The 20,814-nt window shown below is 40.8% G+C and overlaps 1 protein-coding gene across 2 annotated transcripts in view; it reads right to left on the minus strand.

The window, feature by feature from the left end:
- Positions 1-3,112: 3,112 nt before the first annotated feature.
- The window catches only part of PRMT8 (protein arginine methyltransferase 8), a 106,533-nt gene continuing 88,831 nt past the window's right edge, over positions 3,113-20,814 (minus strand). For both annotated transcript variants that reach the window (XM_032775739.2, XM_032775737.2), the window contains 3 exons: positions 13,377-13,527; positions 7,756-7,877; positions 3,113-5,543 (listed from right to left, as the gene is read on the minus strand). In XM_032775739.2, coding sequence (XP_032631630.1) covers positions 5,460-5,543; positions 7,756-7,877; positions 13,377-13,527 — 357 coding nt within the window. In that variant the 3' untranslated portion in view covers positions 3,113-5,459. The remainder of the gene's footprint in view (positions 5,544-7,755; positions 7,878-13,376; positions 13,528-20,814) is intronic.

Consider the following 20,814-nt stretch of genomic DNA (forward strand, 5'->3'; position numbering starts at 1 on the left):
GCCCTTCTCTAGGAACAGGCAGAATCCCACTGAAGATCACCTGAGTCTCGATTTCCTTAAGCATCTTCCCCAGCTTAGCATAGTCTTCCTTGATACGTTCCAGCAAGAATCTAGCCGTATCATTCGTTCCCACATGAAGGACAATCAACAGATTCTTTCCCGCTCCCATTAGGATCCTTTTCAGCCTAGGTCCACATCCCGTATCTTAGCACCTGGCAGACAGCACACCCTTCTGTTCTCTGGATCAGCTCTAGTTAAAGGCCTGTCTATTCTTCTCAGTATGGAGTCTCCAATCACATAGACCTGCCTTTTCCTGGTAGCAGTGTGATTCTCCGGTCTATCCCCTGCTCCCACTGGCTGCAAGTCCTCTCGATTCCTATTTGCCCTTGCAATCCTCCACAACCCATCCCATATCCTCCAGGGGCTCATATTTGGTGTTGTCTCCATTGACTCTTCCCCTCTTCCTCTAGGGCTAGCTGCTCTTCTCTTCTTCCTTGCCCTCTCACCTTCAGCGACCACCTGCTGTGCCTCTTCATTTTTCAACTCTGCAAACCTGTTCTTGAGCTCTATTTCTCCTTCACTAGCCCGGCCTTTCCTCTGCTCGGTTCCCTGAGTCACATGCTTCCATTGTCCACTTTTCCCAGCAGTCTCCCCTCAGAATTCTTTGGTCCTGCTTCCATCTGCAAGTCTGAGATTATCCCTTTAGCCTCCTCATGTCTTTGCTCCATCATCTGCTTGAACCCCCTTCTAAACTCAACCAGTTTCCACTTGCATCTCCAGTCCTCGGATCTTTTCTTCCATCAGCTCTATCAGGCGGCGCTTCATGCAGATGAAACTCTTTTCAGGTACCCCCTCCAGGATCATGTACATGCCGCAGCTTCCACATCCAGTCATGCTCATTGTGTCTTTTACTGCTGCCTCCGTATCGGTCACAGCCTTCCCACCTAAAACCTGTTAGTCCAAGAAACATAAACCAAAAAAAAACCCCAACAGGCACCAGAACACTGGCAGACGGCTACCCACTCCCTTCACTAGCCTGTCAGTTCCTCTGCTTAGGTCTCTAAGTCTCCCCCTGTAAACTCCCAGTGAAACTGCCCTGTTTACAGTTATGTTTGCTGACTGCTGTGGGGCTGCAGGTGTCTATGCTGCTGCCTGACTGGCTGGCTACCTTTATAGGACCCCTAAGCAGATAAGCCCCACCCTCTAAGCAGGGCTCAGCTTCTCTCCCAGCACACTGCCCCTACCAGCCTCCACACATACAAACTACAAAATACAATACACAAAATCCAAAAACCTGCTCCTCCAACAGAACTCCCAGTGAAACTCTCCTGTTTACAGCTCTGTCAAGTAGTGTAGATCAGTCAAGAAGAGTCCTCTTTCCTTAAATGTCTCCCAGTGATGGTTCATCCCCAAACCTTCCTCATAGCACCAATCCTTGAACCAACGATTCATTTCCATTATCTTGTTATGCCTTTGCCCAGCTTCTCTAGGCACTGGGCATATTCTGCGGAAAATCATGTGCTTTCACTTCTTTAAGCATCTCACCTAACTGAGCGTAGTCATCCTGGATCCATTCCAATGGGAATCCAGCAGGGCTGTCATTCATCCCAACATACAGCACAATCAGGGGATTTTTGCCCATCCCCATCAGGCTCCTCTTTGGCCTCACATCCACATCTCGTGTCCTTGCTCCTGGCGGACAGCAGACTCTGCTGTTCTCTGGACCTGGTCTGGTGACAGGCCTGTTGATTCATTTGAATATGGAGTCCCTGATCACCCAGACCTGTCTCTTCCTGACGTTGCTATAAATCTGTTTTATATTCTTTCTCGCAGTCCCATCCTCACTTTTCCTTAGGCTCTGGTCCCTGGCTGTCTCCATTTTTTCCTCTCTCCTGCAGGAACTGGCTTTTTCTTTTCTTCCTTGCCAACCCATCCTCTGCCTGTTTCTCCTTCTCATTCCCCAATACAATAAATCTGTAACTCAATTCAATTTTACCACTACTTGCTGGTCTCTTCCTCTGCTTTGTCCTTGTGGTCACATTCTTACATATCTCCTTCCTCTTCTGGCAGTCCTCCCTCCAATCTCTGTTAGTCATATTCTTCTGTTTATATTAGAAATTTTGAATATAATTGGAATAACAATAATACTGACTTCATAGGACAGGTAAATTAATTGGTGTTTGTAGAGCACCCTCTGATGGAAGATGCCATAGGCAAGACGCAGTGTTCCAAAGCCATGTCACTACTTGCAAAGTGCTAGGTGCTCTCAACTTTCTTTTTATTCTTTGTGAGTTGAGAATGCTCAGCACTTCCTGGGAGGTTCTCAGCATTCTGAAGAATTGGGCCATAAATGCGTGGTACTCTTAATATGCCTTTTTGGGGAAAAGAGCACACCAGTAGTCCAGATCAGTTTAGTGGGATCCTGACCATCACCCTCTCAATATTTGCCATTACTAGATAAGAAAATCATTAAAGGCCTAATCTTGGGATGTTGGAGTGAATGGGAATTTTGTCATCAACTTAAGCGGGAGCAGTAGCAAGCCTTCCTATCATAGCAATGCTTGAATAGCGACACACATTTCACTGCTCTAGCTGAAGAAGGTGTGCTGAAAGGGGAGCATATATCACTTTTTTAAATTCCATTTTGAGCACTGGTTAATAGCGGGTCTATGATTAAGTCTTCCCAGCTATTTCTGTTCCAGTATGTTCTGCCAAATGACAATGTCACATATTCAATGAACTCAGAAATTTTTTATCAGTGGATTAAAATGTTTTTAGCAACACCAACAATGTGAATCCCAGTCAATTTCAAAAAATGAATAATAAAATAGTTTTGGGTCCAATGTCTGCTTGTGAATTCTCCTGTCAGTTTTTGTGGTTTTCCTATTTTAAAAAAAAGGTTTTGCTTTCTTTTGTTGCTGTCTGAAAACCCACCACAAACAGCAGGCGCAAATGACTATACACAAAGCCCCAAATCTTCAAAGGTATTTAGGTGCCTAACTCCCATTGAAATCAAAGGGAATTAAGCCTCTAAACTCCTTTGAGGATCTGGGCCAAAGGGCTGTCAAATGCACAAAGTAAAACAATTTGAGCAAATATTTTCCTGGTCAATTGTAGTCAGCATAGTAACCACTTGTGAAACAGTACGTGCATCCCAATATACATTGGGGAAACAGGGACATATTCTGATCTCTTTCCTCACCTTCAGAAGTACCTGACTCCATGCATAGTCCCACTTAAACAGATAGGACTCTCTGAGGAGTAAGGTTCCATATGCTGGTGGACTCGATAACCAACCTCGGGAAAATAATTGGCCATACCCACATCAGTTCATAGCCCTGGCCTCAGGGCTCTGTTTATTGTCCAACACAAAAAAAGGAAATGTGGAGTGAAAACAAAGTGACAGTCCTGTTGCCAACCCCCTAATCTCTGGAGGTTTACTAGTCAAAGCCTCCACTCAGGCTACAGGCATTCACAGGGCCTCTCAGTCCTCTGCTGCAGTTACAGTAAATGTTCTTCCAGCTCTGTCCTGGTCCCAAGCTCCCTCATGGGGCTGAAACCCACATCTATATCTCCTAGCTAGGATTCATCAAACCTAATCACCTGATGCTGCCCAGATGAGTCGGATGATTTGGACTCCTCTCCAGAATCAGGCAGGCTGCTTCCCAAACCACTTGGCCTTAAAAGAGACAGGCCACCCTGTTACAATACAATTCAGGGTGAGTAAAGACATTAGCATCTGGCTCAAAGAAAACAGTAAAAATAGCTTTAAAGGAATCATAATTAACTGCAGAGTGAACAATTTGTTTTACTGCCAAATTACAGTTTAATTTCATTCTACATAGATACCATGTACCATGATCCCAAGACCATAATCTTTAGACTATAAGAAAATGGAAGTACTGTACATCTCTCAGATGAAGTGAAAAACAATAGAAACATGTCTAAAAGGTTAAAAGCAGACAATTGTTACACTGACAAAACAGGGACCTAAGAAAAGCTTACGGACAAGTTTACACCTTCAGCACTGTTAGCTTTTCACAACTTCTAGCCTGTTTCATTTGCAGCTGATAAAAAAATTATCTCAGACAGAAAACTAGTCAATTTTATCCAGTATATGACAAGAATATCTTTTTGTGCCTAATACCTTTGGTGGCTGGAAGATGTACAGATGAAGACGATGATCCAACAATTTAATAAATTACATGTGAGTAAATGCTCAGTATTTATATATAGTAAAAAAATTGATACATCTCAAAGAATATAATCAGTTAATATTTTAACTATAAGCTGAATATATTTAAAGTAAAATAATAAGTGGAAGGGGAAAAAAAGCTACAGACATCTTCATAATACAGAAGCCACAGATTTTTTTTAAATAAACATTACCCCATTTCAGCAAAGGTAATCACTGCACTTTTGAGACTAATATCTGCACTTTAAAGTGACCTGTCCAGCACCACCAAAAAAGTAAATACCAATCACCTGCTTATTCAGAACTAAAATTATTTTTTATTAAGATGGTTGCTGAGAGGTAAACTGAGATGTGACATGGCCAACAAAGCATGACTAATCTACCATTTTAAAGGTTTTGCGCTCATCCCATTCAAATACTGTATACCAATTGTAAGAGGGTCTCACGCAAAATCCAGCTATAACAATTCATCACAAAATGTTCCCAAATGATGAAAAGTTAAACTTGTTTTCAAATAACTGACAGATGTCAATCTGTGAATGGGACAGAAATCAATACTGAAAGTTAGAGATGTATGTTTTCTAACTGATACTCTAAAATACAGCTGCTGATTTTCTGTTACCTTCTAGCTCACACTAATAATCAATATACAATATTCCCCAAAGCTACAGTGGAGGGCAGTGAATGACAGCTGGAGCATCTGCCTAGCTAGATTAACATCAGAGCCAATACAGCTAACTTTCTATTGTTGCTTAATGGGAAGAAAAAACTAATCACAACACAAATTCTTATTATGAAGCAATAGTATCCTTCTAATATACAACACAGTTTTATATTTATAATATATTTATACTATGATCTCAGTAATGTTATCATGACGATGTGTCTCAGTGGTCCTCTATTTTAAAGTAATTGTCCTAATTGCCTGTAGCATGCAAAGCTTGGAAGAACCAGAAATTCACAGTAAATAGTACAATTTGATTATGCATCTTCTGCCATCCTAAAATTAACCAGAGTACTGAAGACTGTTTGCTTATTTTGCCTATATAATTGACAAAACTTATGTTTCTGTATACTGTACATTCATAGCAGGATCCTATCTCCATGTGGCACCAACAGGAAGGATCAGGTTACCAAGTTTCCACCAGAGTACACTTTCTAGGGTCTACTGTAATAGACCTGCAAACAATTGTTTCAAGCTTGAAGTGCAGTGGATCAAGATTTGATGCAATTCTTCTTCTCTCTGTCTCTCGACGTTCTTTTGCTAGCGCATTTTGTAGTCATTAGATACAGATGTTTCACACAGCTGTCCTTTAAAATCCAAGTCTACTGTGAAATCCAGGTCACGCTGTAATGAAGATTTAGATGTTAACATGTAAGTAAGACCGTAAGTAGTTTTGTGTGCAAATCTGATTATTTTTACTCAGCCTAAGAAAGGGTGCAGACTTAGAATGACATGCACACAGTGTTCTTTTTAGCAATGAAGTATGAGAATAAATGGCCCAACAACATTCATTGGGTAATCTACAACAGTGGAAGCTTTGTACATTCTTCTCAGAGGTTTCTTTATAGGCTTGTTGGGAATTTACCAAAATAGCTGTTCTGGAATAACAATTCTAGAACAGTTATAAACCCCTATGTGGAGACACTTATTCTGGAATAGGAGTGGTTTTACTTCAATTTAGCTTAATCCACTTCCAAATGAAATTCCAATTTTCCATCAAAAATAGTTTTGATGGAAAGTTTTTGGCCTGTTCTATCATGTAGTAGCCCAACACCCACTGAAGTCAATGGGAGTGTTTTCAGTCCCTTCGCTCTTTTTTGGATTAGGCTATAAGGGTCACATTTTCAGAGTTCAGCATCCACATCTGAGGCTAGATTTTCAAACAAAGCTCAGCTCCCAGTTTAACACCCAGCTGAGATGGGAGAATTACAAAAGTACTCATCAGCCAACAGCTGCCATTGAGACAAACAGAACCTATACACGAGCTGAGTGCATATGAAAATGTGTAACCTCTTACCTAGGTGCCCAATTGGGAGCTGCCAGATGTCAGTTCTTTTGGAAATATGGCCCAAAATGCATAACTGAGGTAATTATGCCTGATCATCCACCACTGAAAGCAATGGGAATTTTATCACTGATTTCAACGGCAGAAGAAACATGGCCTTCCTGCTTATGTCACAAAGTGAGAGCCATAAAACATATAAGATACACTGTACAACTGACTTAACACTGCATTTGGAACCTTTCTTTTTTTCCCCCATCGTGATTTTTTTGCAATTTTAACAGTGCAACATTAGTTTTGTATAAACATAGTTATTTGCATCCAGTTTGTGAGGTTGTGAATAGACTTCATAGATTCTAGGGCTGGAAGGGACCTCGCAAGGTCACTGAGTCCAGTCCCCTGCTCTCATGGCAGGACCAAATACTGTCTAGACCATCCCAGATAGACATTTATCTAACCTACTCTTAAATATCTCCAGAGATGGAGATTCCACAGCCTCCCTAGGCAATTTATTCCAGTGTTTAACCACCCTGATAGTTAGGAGATTTTTCCCTAGATGTCCACCTAAACCTCCCTTGCTGCAGATTTGCAGCCATTGCTTCTTTGTTCTCTCTTAGAGGCTAACGGTACAAGTTTCTCCTCACCTCCTGTGAACCCTTTACGATACTGAAATGTATCGATGTCCTCTCGTCTTTCTTTCCAGCTAAACAATTCAGCCTTCCTTCATAGATAATGTTCTCAAGACCTTTAATCATTCTTGTTGCTCTTCTCTGGACCCTCTCCAACTTCTCCACATCTTTCTTGAAATGCAGTGCCCAGAACTGGACACAATATTCCAGCTGAGGCCTAACCAGAACAGAATAGAGCGGAAGAATGTCTTCTCGTGTCTTGTTTACAACACACCTGTTAATGCATCCCAGAATCACGTTTGCTTTTTTTGCAACAGCATCACACTGTTGACTCATATTTAGCTTGTGGTCCACTATAAACCTTGATCCCTTTCCGCCATACTCCTTTCTAGACAGTCTCTTCTCAATCTGTATGTGTGAAACTGATTGTTCCTTCCTAACTGGAGTACTTTGCATTTGTCTTTGTTACACTTCATCCTGTTTACCTCAGACCATTGGCCTGCTAAAGCCAAGATTGTGAGTTCAACCCTTGAGGGGGTCACTTAGGGATCCAGGGGAAAATCTATACTTGGTCCTGCTAGTGAAGGGAGGGAGCTGGATTCAATAACCTTTTAGGGTCCCTTCCAGCTCTATGAGATAGGTAAGACCAAAACAAAGAAGTCATTAAGCATCTCTGCCATATCCTGTTACTGTTTCTCCCTCCTCACTGAGCAATGGGCCTACCCTGTCCTTGGTCTTCCTCTTGCTTCTAATGTATTGATAAAAAGTCTTCTTGTTTCCCTTTATTCTTGTAGCTAGTCTGAGCTCATTGACTTCCTGTGACTGATCATGAGTTCAGACCCTTTAACAGGCTCACTCTATTTACTCTTGTGTATGGTACATCTAGCATTACAGCCACAAGTTAGAACCAGTGAAGCCAACCTACCACATTTTTTGCATTTGGTTTCATTGATATAGTTCCATAGATTTCTTCACCTCTTCTCACAGTTAGGTAGTCCTCTAAGTAGAAGACAGTTTGCTTCCAGTGGGTATATGGAGCATCAGGGGCTACAAAACAGATGTTGGCATTTATATGAATTAGGCATTTGTGTCTGTTCTATGAATACATTAGACTTTGAAAATACTGGAAAAAATTCTCTTCTCATGGCAGATTTCAACTCAGATAATATAACACTTGTATGGCTCCTACTTACCATAGTGTAATTTCATTGACTTCAGCGGACTTACTCTAGATTTACATTGGTGTTAATCAGAAGTGAATCGGACCTCACTTATAGTGCCTTTTACTTAAAGCTCTCAGAGCACTTACAAGAAAGATAAGTATCATTATACAATTTTCAAGGTGGATTAACTAAGGCATGCAGAGGCTAAGGGCGTATCTTCCCTACTGCGCTACATTGGTGCAGCTGCAGTGCATCTGGTGAAAATGCGCTATGCTGACGGGACAACGCTCTCCCATTGGCTTAATTAGTTCACCTCAACAAGAGGCGAGGAAGGGAGGAAGAGTCTAAAATTGTCAGTATGTCCCATTTTGAGATCTTCTAAATGAAAATTTTTTGTTTTTTCCTGGTTTGAAAACAGTTTTGAAATTTAAGTTAATTATGTTTAAAAAATATGAAAAATGGTTGACCAAAACTTTTGAATTTTGCAACAAAATATTTAAATAGATTGAAACAAAACAAAACAAAAATTGTTTTTTGCTTTGTGAACATTTTTGAGCTTTATGTCTCTTTGTCCCAGTTTTGGATGGGGAAAAAATGTTCAAATCTTGAATAGTTTCCCATGATGGGCAAACCATTTCCAACCAATCTTCAATAGTCTCTAAATTCTCCATGGTCCTAAAAACTATGATGTCTATAAGAATCTACCCAACTAATAATGGCAGGTTGAGGGGTAAAGTGGATAGACTATGAACAAAATTATCTGCTGGCGTAACATCACTGAAATCAATGGCTCTCAGTCTCATATACAGTGTTTTTGGGAAATGTATTAGCAAGAGAGAGCCAGTCACTACCTTAACCCCTTTGGGCCAATCCTCCGCTGGCATAAACTGAGATGGCTGCACTGAAGTCAATGTTGATTTACACTAGCTGAGGATCTAGCCCTTTATCCTTTGCCTAGCTGTTCTTTTGCTTTCTCTGTTTTAGATTGTGAGTTCTTTGGAGCAGGGATGGTGTCTTCCTTTATGTTAGTTCGGCAAACAGCACAGAGTGTGTGCTACCAGAAATGGGCAAACTAGCAATAACAACAATAAACAAATAATTGTCTTTGAGGATAATTCCCTATAATTTCTTACCTGCAAAAGAAGTGAAGGATCAACCATGCAAAAGTATTTGAATTAACTGAATCTCAGGTTTCCACTTCTTAGGATTTCAGATATTTAGCTGATCTTTTAAATGTGAAACTATGCCCTGAATTTGTCTGCACTTCTCTATCGGTCTCAAGGCCTGAGCCTCTTCTAGGCTATAATTAGTTTACAGCCTGATATTTTTTTCATAAGTCTCAGTACTATTCATTACATTCAGGAGTGGACTAAATAGGTTAGAAATCATCATGAAGACAGCAGCAGGATATAAAGCCGAATTTTGCTCTCACGCGTCCCACTTTAATGTTTAGCTTTGTTCTAATTTTCTGAATAAAAAAGTTCAATTTTTCAAAGCAAAAGAGAGCTATGACAGGGGTAATTCTGATTGGGGTAACTCTCTCTCCTGTTCCCAGAGGAGTTTACACTGAATGACTACATGCTGATATGTGATCCAAAGCTTATCTGTTACAGGGTATCCTTTAAGATGATTCAATATCTCAGCCATTTTGATTTATTAATTTCACACACACATCCTTCTAATGTATTGATGGATCTTCTTTCTACCCATCAATCTATTGATGGATCTTCTTTCTACACTTCTTATTCCCCATTTGCTCCTTTGGCTAGCACTAGAGGCCTGACCTTGCAAACCTGCTGCATTTGAAATCCATTGGCTTTGAGGGATTGATGGACCTGGCCCTTACTCATGTCCATATCTTCCCCCTGAAAACTTCAACAGAATGTGTTTGCCTTCCGTTCCCCTTCTGAATTTCCTGTATGGTTTTGAAATTTTATTTTCAGATCTTTTGAGAAGCTCCTTGTGAACCTGCATTGGTTCCTTTTTATTTCTTGCATTCTTCTAGTTCAGGGAGTCTGCTGCACCTCTAGACCCTGATCCAAAATCCATTAAATTCAACAGATCTTAGTAACTTCCTTGAGATTTGGAGCAGACCTTCCTTTAGGCTTTTCTAGGCTTTTTCCATACTGATGGATTTGAATATTTCCTCCTATTGCATTTTACTCTCTCTAATAGTAAGATTTTCAAAATTGTGTAAGCCAAGACCCTCAAATATATTTAAGCACCTAACTCCCATTGATTTCACAAATCTGGACCTTCGGAGCCTGAGTCTCACTGAATTTAAAAAACATTTAGACTCCTAAGTCAGTTTTGAAAATGAGACTCAGGCTCCTAAATCACTTGGATACTTTTGAAAATTTTAGCCTAGATATTTTGATTTCCCAAGTTTGCATTCATAACTCTGATATCCTTGTACCACACTACTTGATGATTTCCATGACCACATTCCTTACTAGGACAGCTATCTGGGTTCTTAGACAAGTCACTTAACAGAGTCTCTGTGACTCAGTTTCCTATCTATAAAATTTGGGGATTAATACTTCCTTTTTCTCACTCTTTGTTTTTCTTGTCTATTTACATTGTCAAATTTTGCAGCAGAGACTTGTTGTTTACTCCCAATCACAGTAGTAACTACAGACCCCAGTGAGGCTGTGTCTACACTGCCCCACCGTTCAGACTACAGGGGTGTGAATAGCAGTGCACACCAAAGTGCTGCACTATAACTCCCCCCTCTGGACACTGCGGTTGCAAACTAAAAGGTTCTTACTTCACATTACTGTAGTCCTCTTTGAACTAAGAACCTTTTAGTTCACACATGTAGTGTCCACATGGGAGTTACAGTGCTGCACTTTGGTGTGCACTGCTATTCACACCCTCATAGGCTGAACTGCAGGGCTCTGTAGACAAACTTCAGATGTCTATATAATCTTTTCTCACATACTACAATGTAAATCCGGAGTAACTGAAGTCAATGGAGCTACACTGGTGTGAGAGGAGAATCAGATCCAGAGAATAAATTACCAACCAAAGGATGGGAGCAAAGAGCATGGATGAGCAGGAATGTAAGGTGAAAATCTACATTAACAAAAGGCTGGTATATGGCACTAAATGCCCTTTTGCTGCTCCTTACTTTTCTTACACAGATTATCTACAGATGCTGCCTCTTTGAAATACTGTGCTTGTAAATGTGTTTTATGTATTGTAATCAAGACATCTGATTCTGCTGTCACACTGGTTTTACCTAGTATAATTCCGTTGATTTCAATCCAATCACTCCTTATTTACCTTGGTATGAGAAGAGAAGGGCCAACGGCTCTGTGGAAGTGTGAAAGATGATCTTCCAAAGTAAATGAGTCATGTAAACCATAGCAATCTTTTTCACACGTATTTTTAACACAATAAAAAATGTTTTTAAGACTTGTATGTGGTACTGTATTTAAGACACACACCCCAAAGCCATTCCACTGAAAGCTGAAAACAACAGAAAATGCGAGAAGGGCTATTTATAAAAAGAAAACAGAGAGAGAGAATGTTTTTCTCTGGTAAATGAGTCTTCGTGTTTATTGGCAAGCCTGGGTCAATAAGACCAGACAGAGAGATGAGAAACACTTAAGAATTCACGAGTCTTTTTGCATGTCTATCAGTTGGTTCATAGCAGCCTGCTTCTCTCTTTCTGCTAAGAAGAGTCAATTTAAATTGCTGTCTGCTGGAGACAGTGATATGTGTTCAGTGTGCTCCTCATAGTAAAAATGCAACAGTCTGTGACAAGCCAAATTGAGTTTCTTCCAGTATTATTATCATGCATTCACTGAGATCACATTAACATAATCAAACTCATGAGAAAGATGCTGAGACCTGGTCTGCTCACAGATTTTGTACCAATATAAAAATTTTGCTTAGGGGTGCAATTTTTTTTTAAATTATTATTATTTAGCTGAACTGGTTATACCACCACAACCCCGAGGGTGGTTGTAATTATACCAGTAAAAATGTGCCTTATATCAGGAGAGCTTATTCTCCTTCTCTGATGGGAATATGCCACTATATGCACCTTTATACTTTTTGGCCCAAGAGCCACATCTGGGAATAGAAATTGTATGGCGGGCCATGAAAGCTCACAAAATAGGAGTTCAGGTGCAGGAGGGATGACCCAGCACAGATGCACTGTGAGGAAAGAGTGCAGGGGGTTCAAATCATCCCTAATGTTCCTTACAGAAGATTGACGGAATTTGACGTAATTTTACTGTCTGTTCTCCCTGAGCTGAAGAGAGTGGTGTGTCTGAATCGATGGAGGCATGTAGTCATTGATGCTCAGATCTATCAGGCAAATATCAGCCTATTCACCCATTTTAAAAAACGTATAATAATGATGTGCCAAATACCTAAATGAGGCTAATAATTGTAATTCTGTTGACGTCTGTGTTTCTCTGCAAATGTACACCAATTGAGGGGCTGGACCTGTGTCTCTAGTTAATACAAATTTCACACACACACACACACACACACACACACACTCTCCATTATCATTGGGCCACAGTTTAATTTGCACTAAGGCCCCTTTGTTCTGCTCTAGTTATAAATTACATTTATATGAGGGATGTTGAAAAAATTATGTCAAAACTATTTTTCACAGAAAATTGGGTTTTTGACTAAACAATTTTTTACAAGTGTCTGATTTTTTATTGTAATTCAAAAAATAAATAACTAAAAAGCAAAAAAAAAATTGTTCAGTTGAATTAAAATATTTTGATTTGGGTATGCCACTGAGGTGCGAGTCATAGTTCAGTAGCTTCATGTAGCTATCCTCCACTATGGTTCAGGCTATGCAGCCAGACTTCATTTTCCTGGGATGCCATACCTTCTGTGTGAAACCCTGGTACATCATGGGAGATGTAGTCAGACCTGAGAATTCACATTATAGAGGAGAAGGGATGCATGAGGCACTCAAACTACAACTCCCATGAGACACTACATTGGCATTTCAGAATCAAATTCAACTTTTCAACATAATATTTTGATTTTTCACTGAAAAGTCAAAATTTTCTGGTGGGGTGGCATTTTCTGTCAAGGTCTAAGTTACAGCCACTTTAAGGCCTGCTACAGCTGAATAATGGTGTCTCAGTGCAAATGACAGTCTGGCCCAATGATATTTTGGTATCCTGTCCCTTTAAACACAGTCAGTCAATTATTTGATTTTCTTTTTAAAAAACAAGTTAACTGGCTAGGGCAAGACTGTGAACTCCTTACTCACTTTGGCGAGCAGTTGTTCACAAGAATAGAGCTACTCCAGTAAGTATCTGTTCATCAATGTGAATAAAGGATTCACATTCTCACCTTCAGGATTATCACACAATGGAACTGTGGCAGTAAGGAGATAGTGTACCTGTTGAAAATCCCATTTTCTTGTGGCACTTTGTAAATTCGATATTAAAATAGGTGACCAAGGCATGAATGTAATCATTGCGCTGAATTTGGAGGCAGAACGCAGATGTAAATGCCAGTTCTTCAGTCTTCACTGTATAAATATCCACTTCCTGCATTGAAGAAAAAGAATAAGCCATTTACATAACAGAAGTCTGTGTCTTGACTAGACTAGGTGAGCAGATCTGTTTTACATGTTGAGTGATGTATTTAAACATTTTATTTATTGCTCAGCAATGTAGGCTACTAGCAACCCATTGCTCTGTAAGAAATCAATGGCATGTTTGAGAAGAATAGCATCCACGAAATCAGCAAATGACCCGGAAGGGGGATCTCACAACCAGGCAGCCAACCAATTAACTCACTAGCTCAGCAGAGAACAATGGAGAGGCCAACCAGTGAAAGGAAATTTGCCCTGGCGGGTTGCACTAGTTAGAAACAAGGTAAGAAAATATGCTTTGAAATACAGAGGAAAAGTAGAAGAGGGAGCCTTTAGGGCCCAATTGTGAGACCCTTACTCTCTCATGTAATTATTACTCAGCATGAGAAAGGGTGGCAGAATTGGATCCTTAATAACCAGCAGAGGACAATTAATATTACTGTAGGAGTGGGCATGAACCTTAGGGGCTGGAAAGAAATCAGACTTTGGATTTTAAAAAAAGAGGCAGGGCCATGAAACCTGGCAGCAGAGACAGCAAGAAAATTAAGCCATAACACATCTGTTTACCTGGGTCGGGCCTGAGAGGAGATGGAAGGAGTTTTCACCACTTGTAAGAACTGCACACAGATATATAGCTGAGTGAATAATGCAGAAAATATTCCATGAATATTCATTTGAATTTTTAAATGTATTTGCTTTAGCCATGTCTGGGCACATTGTAATGGAGAACCCAGCATTGGCAGGGAAGTGAGTAAGATGAGTAGACTTTGCTACCTCTAATTTCTGCTTGGCAACATGGTTAAATTTGTTGATATCTAAGGCCTCTCCTGTGAATTTTGATTCGTAAGGGCATCTTTTTTCACTCTTGGATCCTCTTCACAGAAGGGAATATGCATTAGCTGTGTAGAGCTAAATATATAGAACCTGCAAAGTAGGTGACATGAGCCCACTTCCCCCGATCATGCTTTCTGACCTTGTATCAAAGAATAGATTCCAAATATTAGGCAGAGGATTTTTTTAGACCACAGAAGAAAATTATGTAAGTCTTAATATGGCTTGAATGTGGCATTCAACAACAAAGATGCAGTCTCCAAGACAGTGTGCTTATGTTGATGCTCAAATCAGATCTCACGCTTCAGGGCATAAGCTGATTGCCTCAGGAGTCGGGATGAATTCTCCCCACACATGTACAGCATTGCACAGTTGGTTGGGATGGTGTATTATGTATGTTCCTTGTTTTCCTCAGAGGCATCAAATACTGGATAGTGTGAGGCAGGATACAAGGCTTGGTATACCATTGGTTATATCTGATGGTATGGGATATCCTATATTTCAAATGGTGAATTTTAATTATATCCCTGTAAGTACATCTGCCTTCACTTCCTCTTTTGTTGGTGGCCAGGCGGAACTATTTGGTAATGAGTCCAATACACCATATATTATATTCTTCATATCAAAAAGAGGAAAATCAATTTCAACCTTAAAATAAAGAAAAAGACAGAAACCGTTCATGCATTCTGAGACATAAAGTTTGTTCTACACTACTGAAGTCTGAAAAGGAAACATATGGGCTAGATTCTCTTCTCCATTATATCAGTGTAAACCTGGAGTAACTGGATCGACTGAAGCGGAATCACTCCAGATTTATATCAGTATAATGGAGATCAGAATCTTGCACATTTATATATAATACAATTCTATATTTTGTCAAGAACCTGCAATAATATAGGAGAGGCATAGTAAGACAAACACAGACAGACTCAGCTATTAGTCAGAAATGGATTTCTTTGCATTGACCACACAATTCATAGGTTTTTCCAAGAAGATGAAAACATAGGGTAAGATGGCCTGCATCTTTAACAACAGAGCTCTAGTTTTGGCCTAATATATTGGAGATATTTTTCAGGAACAGTTCAACCATATGAAAAATGTATTCTGTTTCCAAGGTCATTGAGTATCTGCCATGTGGAGACACTGAATTATCTGTCACATGTTTATAAGTGGTATAAATGAAAGCTGCCTGACTGCTTTAAAGTGCAGTACTTCTCTGAAAAGTGATTCTGCATAAAAGGCATTGCAGAGGTTCTGCGTTTATTGTCTCTTAATCATACCTTTCCAAATATGATTAATCTGCAAGTAAAAACATTTTTTTAACTGCCATCCTTGCAAACCCACCTGCGATGTCCTTCTCCCTCATTATCACCAGTACTGATGGCTTTCACCCAAAAAGAAGTAGCGATTCTGGATGCCTCCATTTTTGAGTGTCTGACCTGAGACATCTTTAAGGGTCTGATTTGCAAAGAGTGGTGAACACCTGCTCTGTGTAAATCAGACCCCTAAAATGGATCTCCAGTGGGCAACCCAAAAACTTAGGCACAAATTAGGCACCCAAAACAACTAATCACTTTTCAAAATGTTGGCCAAAGATTCTGCAAGCCAAATTGAGCCTTCAGTGACAGCTGCAGTTCCATTGTCTTCAGAGGATTTGCACAGATGTAACTGACTGGAACTTAGCATATATTTTTTGTTATTGTTGGAAGACTAGAATTCAGCTTCCTCTCTCTGAGCTGCATTGGCTCTGCAGGGTGAAGCAGAATCAAAAGCAATACAAAAAATTATTTTGTCAGTAAAGTTAGTAAAAATGTCTCTGGAAATCTGTGGGGAACAAAAATACTGGTAAGAAGGTGCCATTTTTAGTCATTTTTTCAGAGCAGAACCATACTTTAATTTGCCATGCAGAGTAGGAGATTAAAAACATTTTTGGTAGTGATTAATTTGTACAATTTTATACTGACTCAATCTCTGTTCTTAACCTCCATTTAAGCTGCCACACATTCCTATACTAGATGTGTGTTCTGCTTCTCAGTCAAAATCCCAGGTGGCTGAATGCTAATTCTGCATAAAATTAGATGGAAAAGTCATGCTCCTCCACATTTCTCTCTAAATTATGCAAAAATTGGGCATAACTGAGCACAGGGCTGGTCCAAATAGAGTCCTGAATTGTAATAAAGTGTTAAGTTGAGAAATAGTAAGACTGATAAACACAGCAGCTAACTACCTAGGACCAGACTGAGTCTTGTGGGCACAGCGGGGAATATGGGCATAAGGAACCTCCCCTGCTATGTGTCCCACTCAGTTCTTGTAGTCAGGAGGCTGGAAGATTTGGTTTGTGCCACAAGTGGCACTAGTCACCTCAAGAGTGCATGAAGGGTGTGAGAATAATTAGAAGGGAAGGAGTGGGAATCACACTCCCCACTTTCAGCCCCTGACCTTTTGGGTGGCTGTGGAGAGGAAAGAAGGAGAGTCTGAGGGTGCTTTGTGCATCTGCCTCAGTGCTCTGTTAACCCTGCCTCCATGCTGGCCTCCCAAATAGCCTCAATAACAGGAAGTGGCTGCAGTTGTAGTCTCATGCCAGCAGGGCCCTCAGCAGTGTCATCCTGCTGGGCAGGCAAGAGCTTGCAGCTGTGGCTCCTTTCCTACCTGGGGCCCTCTCCCACCAGCTCTGCAGGAGAGAAGAGGCATGGCCAAGGAAAGAGAGTGCAGCACTGGCTGGTAGAAGTTTCTCCTTTCACTTCTACCTCCCACTGCCAGTGCTTCTATATCCTGGGAAGTTTCCCAAAAACTGGGAATTTGTGAGTAAAATGTTTTGAGAAATTTCCCAGGATACAGAAGCACTGTAAAAAACTTTATTTGGGAATTTTTCACCAAATTTGGGAAATTTTTAGTGCTAGCTTGGGAAAAGTTGGCATCATGATATAGAAGCACTGGCTAATCCCTGCTGAATGCATGATGCCTGCTGCTCAGAAGGCATGGTCCTCATGACAGATGCAAGTGGGTGGACTCTCTCAGAGGAAGCTGTTATATAAGGAAGAAGCATTTGTAATGTTAGGTGAATGCAGAGTTTATTGCACTTTACATTTTGAAAATAAGCAGTTAAATTTAAGACCACTCTAGAAAAGTTCATAGAAACGGTGATCGCTTTCTTTCTAAGGGCTTGTCTTCACTGCAGTGTTGACTCAATGTATAACTTAAGTGGTGCTCACAGCTCTACTCTTGTGCGTACACACAGATCTCTAGCTCAAACTAAGAGGTGTTTTAAACTCAAGCTAGCGGGTATGTCTGGGGATGTGGGTTGAAGTCTGAGAGCTGCTGAAATTGAGTTAGTAATGCAGTGGGGACTCACCTACCCTATGCTGCTGATCCAAATGCTCTGGACAGCTAACTGGAGAGGCATTGACTGGAGTGTAGAAAATTCTAGCTAATATTGTAGTGAAAAGCCTTACAACAGCGGGTTTGTTGCAACTTCTTACTCCCTTCTTACTCCAGTACTAGCTTGCATAGCACAACTTGAATAGGAGCAAATTTAAGACCAGGAACTCAGTCTGTCTTGCTATACCCTGTTGATTTCAATGAGTTTTTGTTAAAGGTTTTAGATTTGGGCTAACAAACATGCAGCTCTCATATTATGTGGTACCAGGGAAATCAAGGTATTCAACCATCTGTTCTTGTACTAGGCACCAGCAAAGCAAGCAGGTGCTTGGGGCAGCACATTTGCAGGGGTGGCAGGGATCCAGCATGGGAGCTGAGAACCAACAGGGGGCCCTGGGAGCTGTAGTTCCTTGGTTAGCTCCCTGACTACAGAGCCAGCCCTGGAGCAGGGAAAGAACTACATTTCCCAGCATTCCCTTGGCAGCGATCAACAGGAAAGGGAGGGGGAAGGAGTGAGGTAGCTGAGACCTCATGCTGCAGCTTGCTGTGAATGGAGAGCTCACTGCTAGTGTGGGGTGGCACTGTGAACGGAGGAACAAGTATGCCCAAGGAGTAGAAGGCTTTGGCCCAAATATCCCCTTCAGAAGACATCCCCGGACTGGATTAGGGATACTGATGTGACCTCACCTTGCAGCCCCCAAAGAAAGAATTGGGTGGACTGAATGGACAATGCACATCTCTATCTGAAGCCTAGCAAGGGAGAACTGTGGATCCCACTAGAATTTAAAATGAAAAGTAAGGGAGAGGAGGCTCTGCTAGAGGAGCTGGGCAGCTTTAGATACAGTACCAGGCACATAGGAGGATTTCCACTTCTGAGCCATGGAAGCAGAAACTGACTTTTCTTTTCCAGATTTAGCTAATATTCAGAAAGGGAATCTAGCACCTGCCTTCCAGATTTGAACACCCTCAAAATTCAGGAGCGCTCAAGCTCAATTTGGGCAGCTGTTACTTCATTTCTCCCAAATCAAATATACTGATCCTCTAACTTGTTGTAGAAAAAGTAGGAAAAAATTGAGCAAGAAATGCTTCTCAGTGTTATTAGGACTGGAATTCCTATTTTCAACAGCCATTGCTTTTTTAAAAAAAAGTTTTATTTGTTTAAAAGGAAGACAGTGATATTGCATTGGCAAATTCCCCATAGAAACAAAAAGTGGAACAAAAGGGTAATAAAGGCACCTCAACTTTTCCTCATTTACATAGGACAGTCTTATAATATGCATCCTGATATCCTCCAACCACACAAGCTGAAAATTGCTCTACTTTACTGCAGTTCTGTAACCATATGGGAACCAATCCTGCCTGTGTTCTGTGCACATCCAAAATTCCTGCTGAATGACCCTCCCTGGGAGCGAGTTACCAGTGATCGAGGGCTGGGTGGCAGGAGGGTGCGGGGGGGAGCCCAAGGCTACGGTGGGGGACAGCTAACTTTTTTTTTTGCTTGGGGTGGCAAAAAAACCTATAGCCGGCCCTGACTATGTAGCTATCATTTGTTTAGTTCATTTAAAGTTCATTTTAGAGCTATATTCCATTTTAACTATCATGTGTGCAGTAGTCTATTTAGCTGTTTCCCATGTGCTGTGATTTTAAATAACTAAGGCCTGTGCTTTCTACAAAGACAGACGGCTATCTCATGTTCAGCTGAGTGCAGATACAGCATGCACATGCTGTGCTCTCGCATACAGCTTTTACTTTTGTTCTTTCCTGTTTTCATAATCTGAAATATTATTCAGTACTTTGCCTCTTGCCAGCCAGAGATACAGATAACAATAGGGAAAGTGAAATTGGCTCATGCAAACCATTACTAATGCAAGCAGAATTTATTCATGCAAGTAACGCTATTGAACTCCCTGAGACTATTCAGGGGAATAAGTACTACAAGGTTTAGCCCTAAAATGGGGGAATTTGGGAACTTCTATGCCGTGTGTTATACAGAAGGTCCGACTATATGATTACAGAGGCCCTTTCTAGCCTAAGGGCATCTCTTCACTAGCAGCAGCGCTTTAATGTGGCTGTGTAGTCTGTGGCACCAGTGCTGAGAGAGAGGTCTCCCAGCGCTATAAAAAACCCACCTCCATGAGGGGAATAGCTACCAGGGCTGGGAGCGCGGCGCTGGTGCATTGTCTACATGGCCACGTTACAGCACTGAAACTTGCAGCGCTCGGGGGTATTTTTTCACACCCCTGAGTGAGAAAGTTGCAGCACTGTAAAGTGGCAGTGTAGCCAAGGCCTTAGAATCTATGAACTATCATGGATTCCCAACTTGGGGTTGTGAACAGTCGTCAGGGGGTTGTGACCACCCTGCCCTTCACATATTGCTAAGTAGGAGCTGAGTCACAGTTATATCCAAGCTAAATGGGAGAAGAGTGCTGGGAGGTTCCAGTATGAAAAAGATTGAGAACTTGGCTACAGAAATCATGTTGACAATTTAAGGCCAAATGTGGATCTCATACACTGGGGTAAAACTGGAGTTATTCCAGCAGAGTTAATATCATCTGGTGCCTTTGTCTTTTCACTGTAGCTAGAATCCATTTAATACCTCTCCCTGGTAGCTTTCCATCTCAAATTTGCAATATCTCTTCGCAGGGAAGAAGAATAATTAAAATATATATCGAAATATGTACAGTGTCTCCATTTACCCAGTATTGCACTGATTCCCATCCCCCACCCTCCCAAAAGAGATTTATTTTTAATTTGTGAACATTTGAAGGTATGTTTGGAGATCCATTTATAACAGCAGCCAGATGAGCACAAAATCCCACTTTCAGGTGACATCTTCCAATTTGGGTAGTACCATATGTGACCAAGGTATTAGTATTCATGTTTAGCTGAGCTGATGACACTCGACATGTGCAACATGCATATACTAGATATTATGAAAACTAAGGTTATTTTCCCTCTTAGTTTTATCACACTCCATACTGATGGTATCTGCAGCTTGTTAGTAGCCGCAAAAGACAGTGTTAAAGAAAAA

The sequence above is a fragment of the Chelonoidis abingdonii genome, chromosome 1, assembly GCF_003597395.2.
Source record: "Chelonoidis abingdonii isolate Lonesome George chromosome 1, CheloAbing_2.0, whole genome shotgun sequence".
Classification (NCBI taxonomy): domain Eukaryota; kingdom Metazoa; phylum Chordata; order Testudines; family Testudinidae; genus Chelonoidis; species Chelonoidis abingdonii.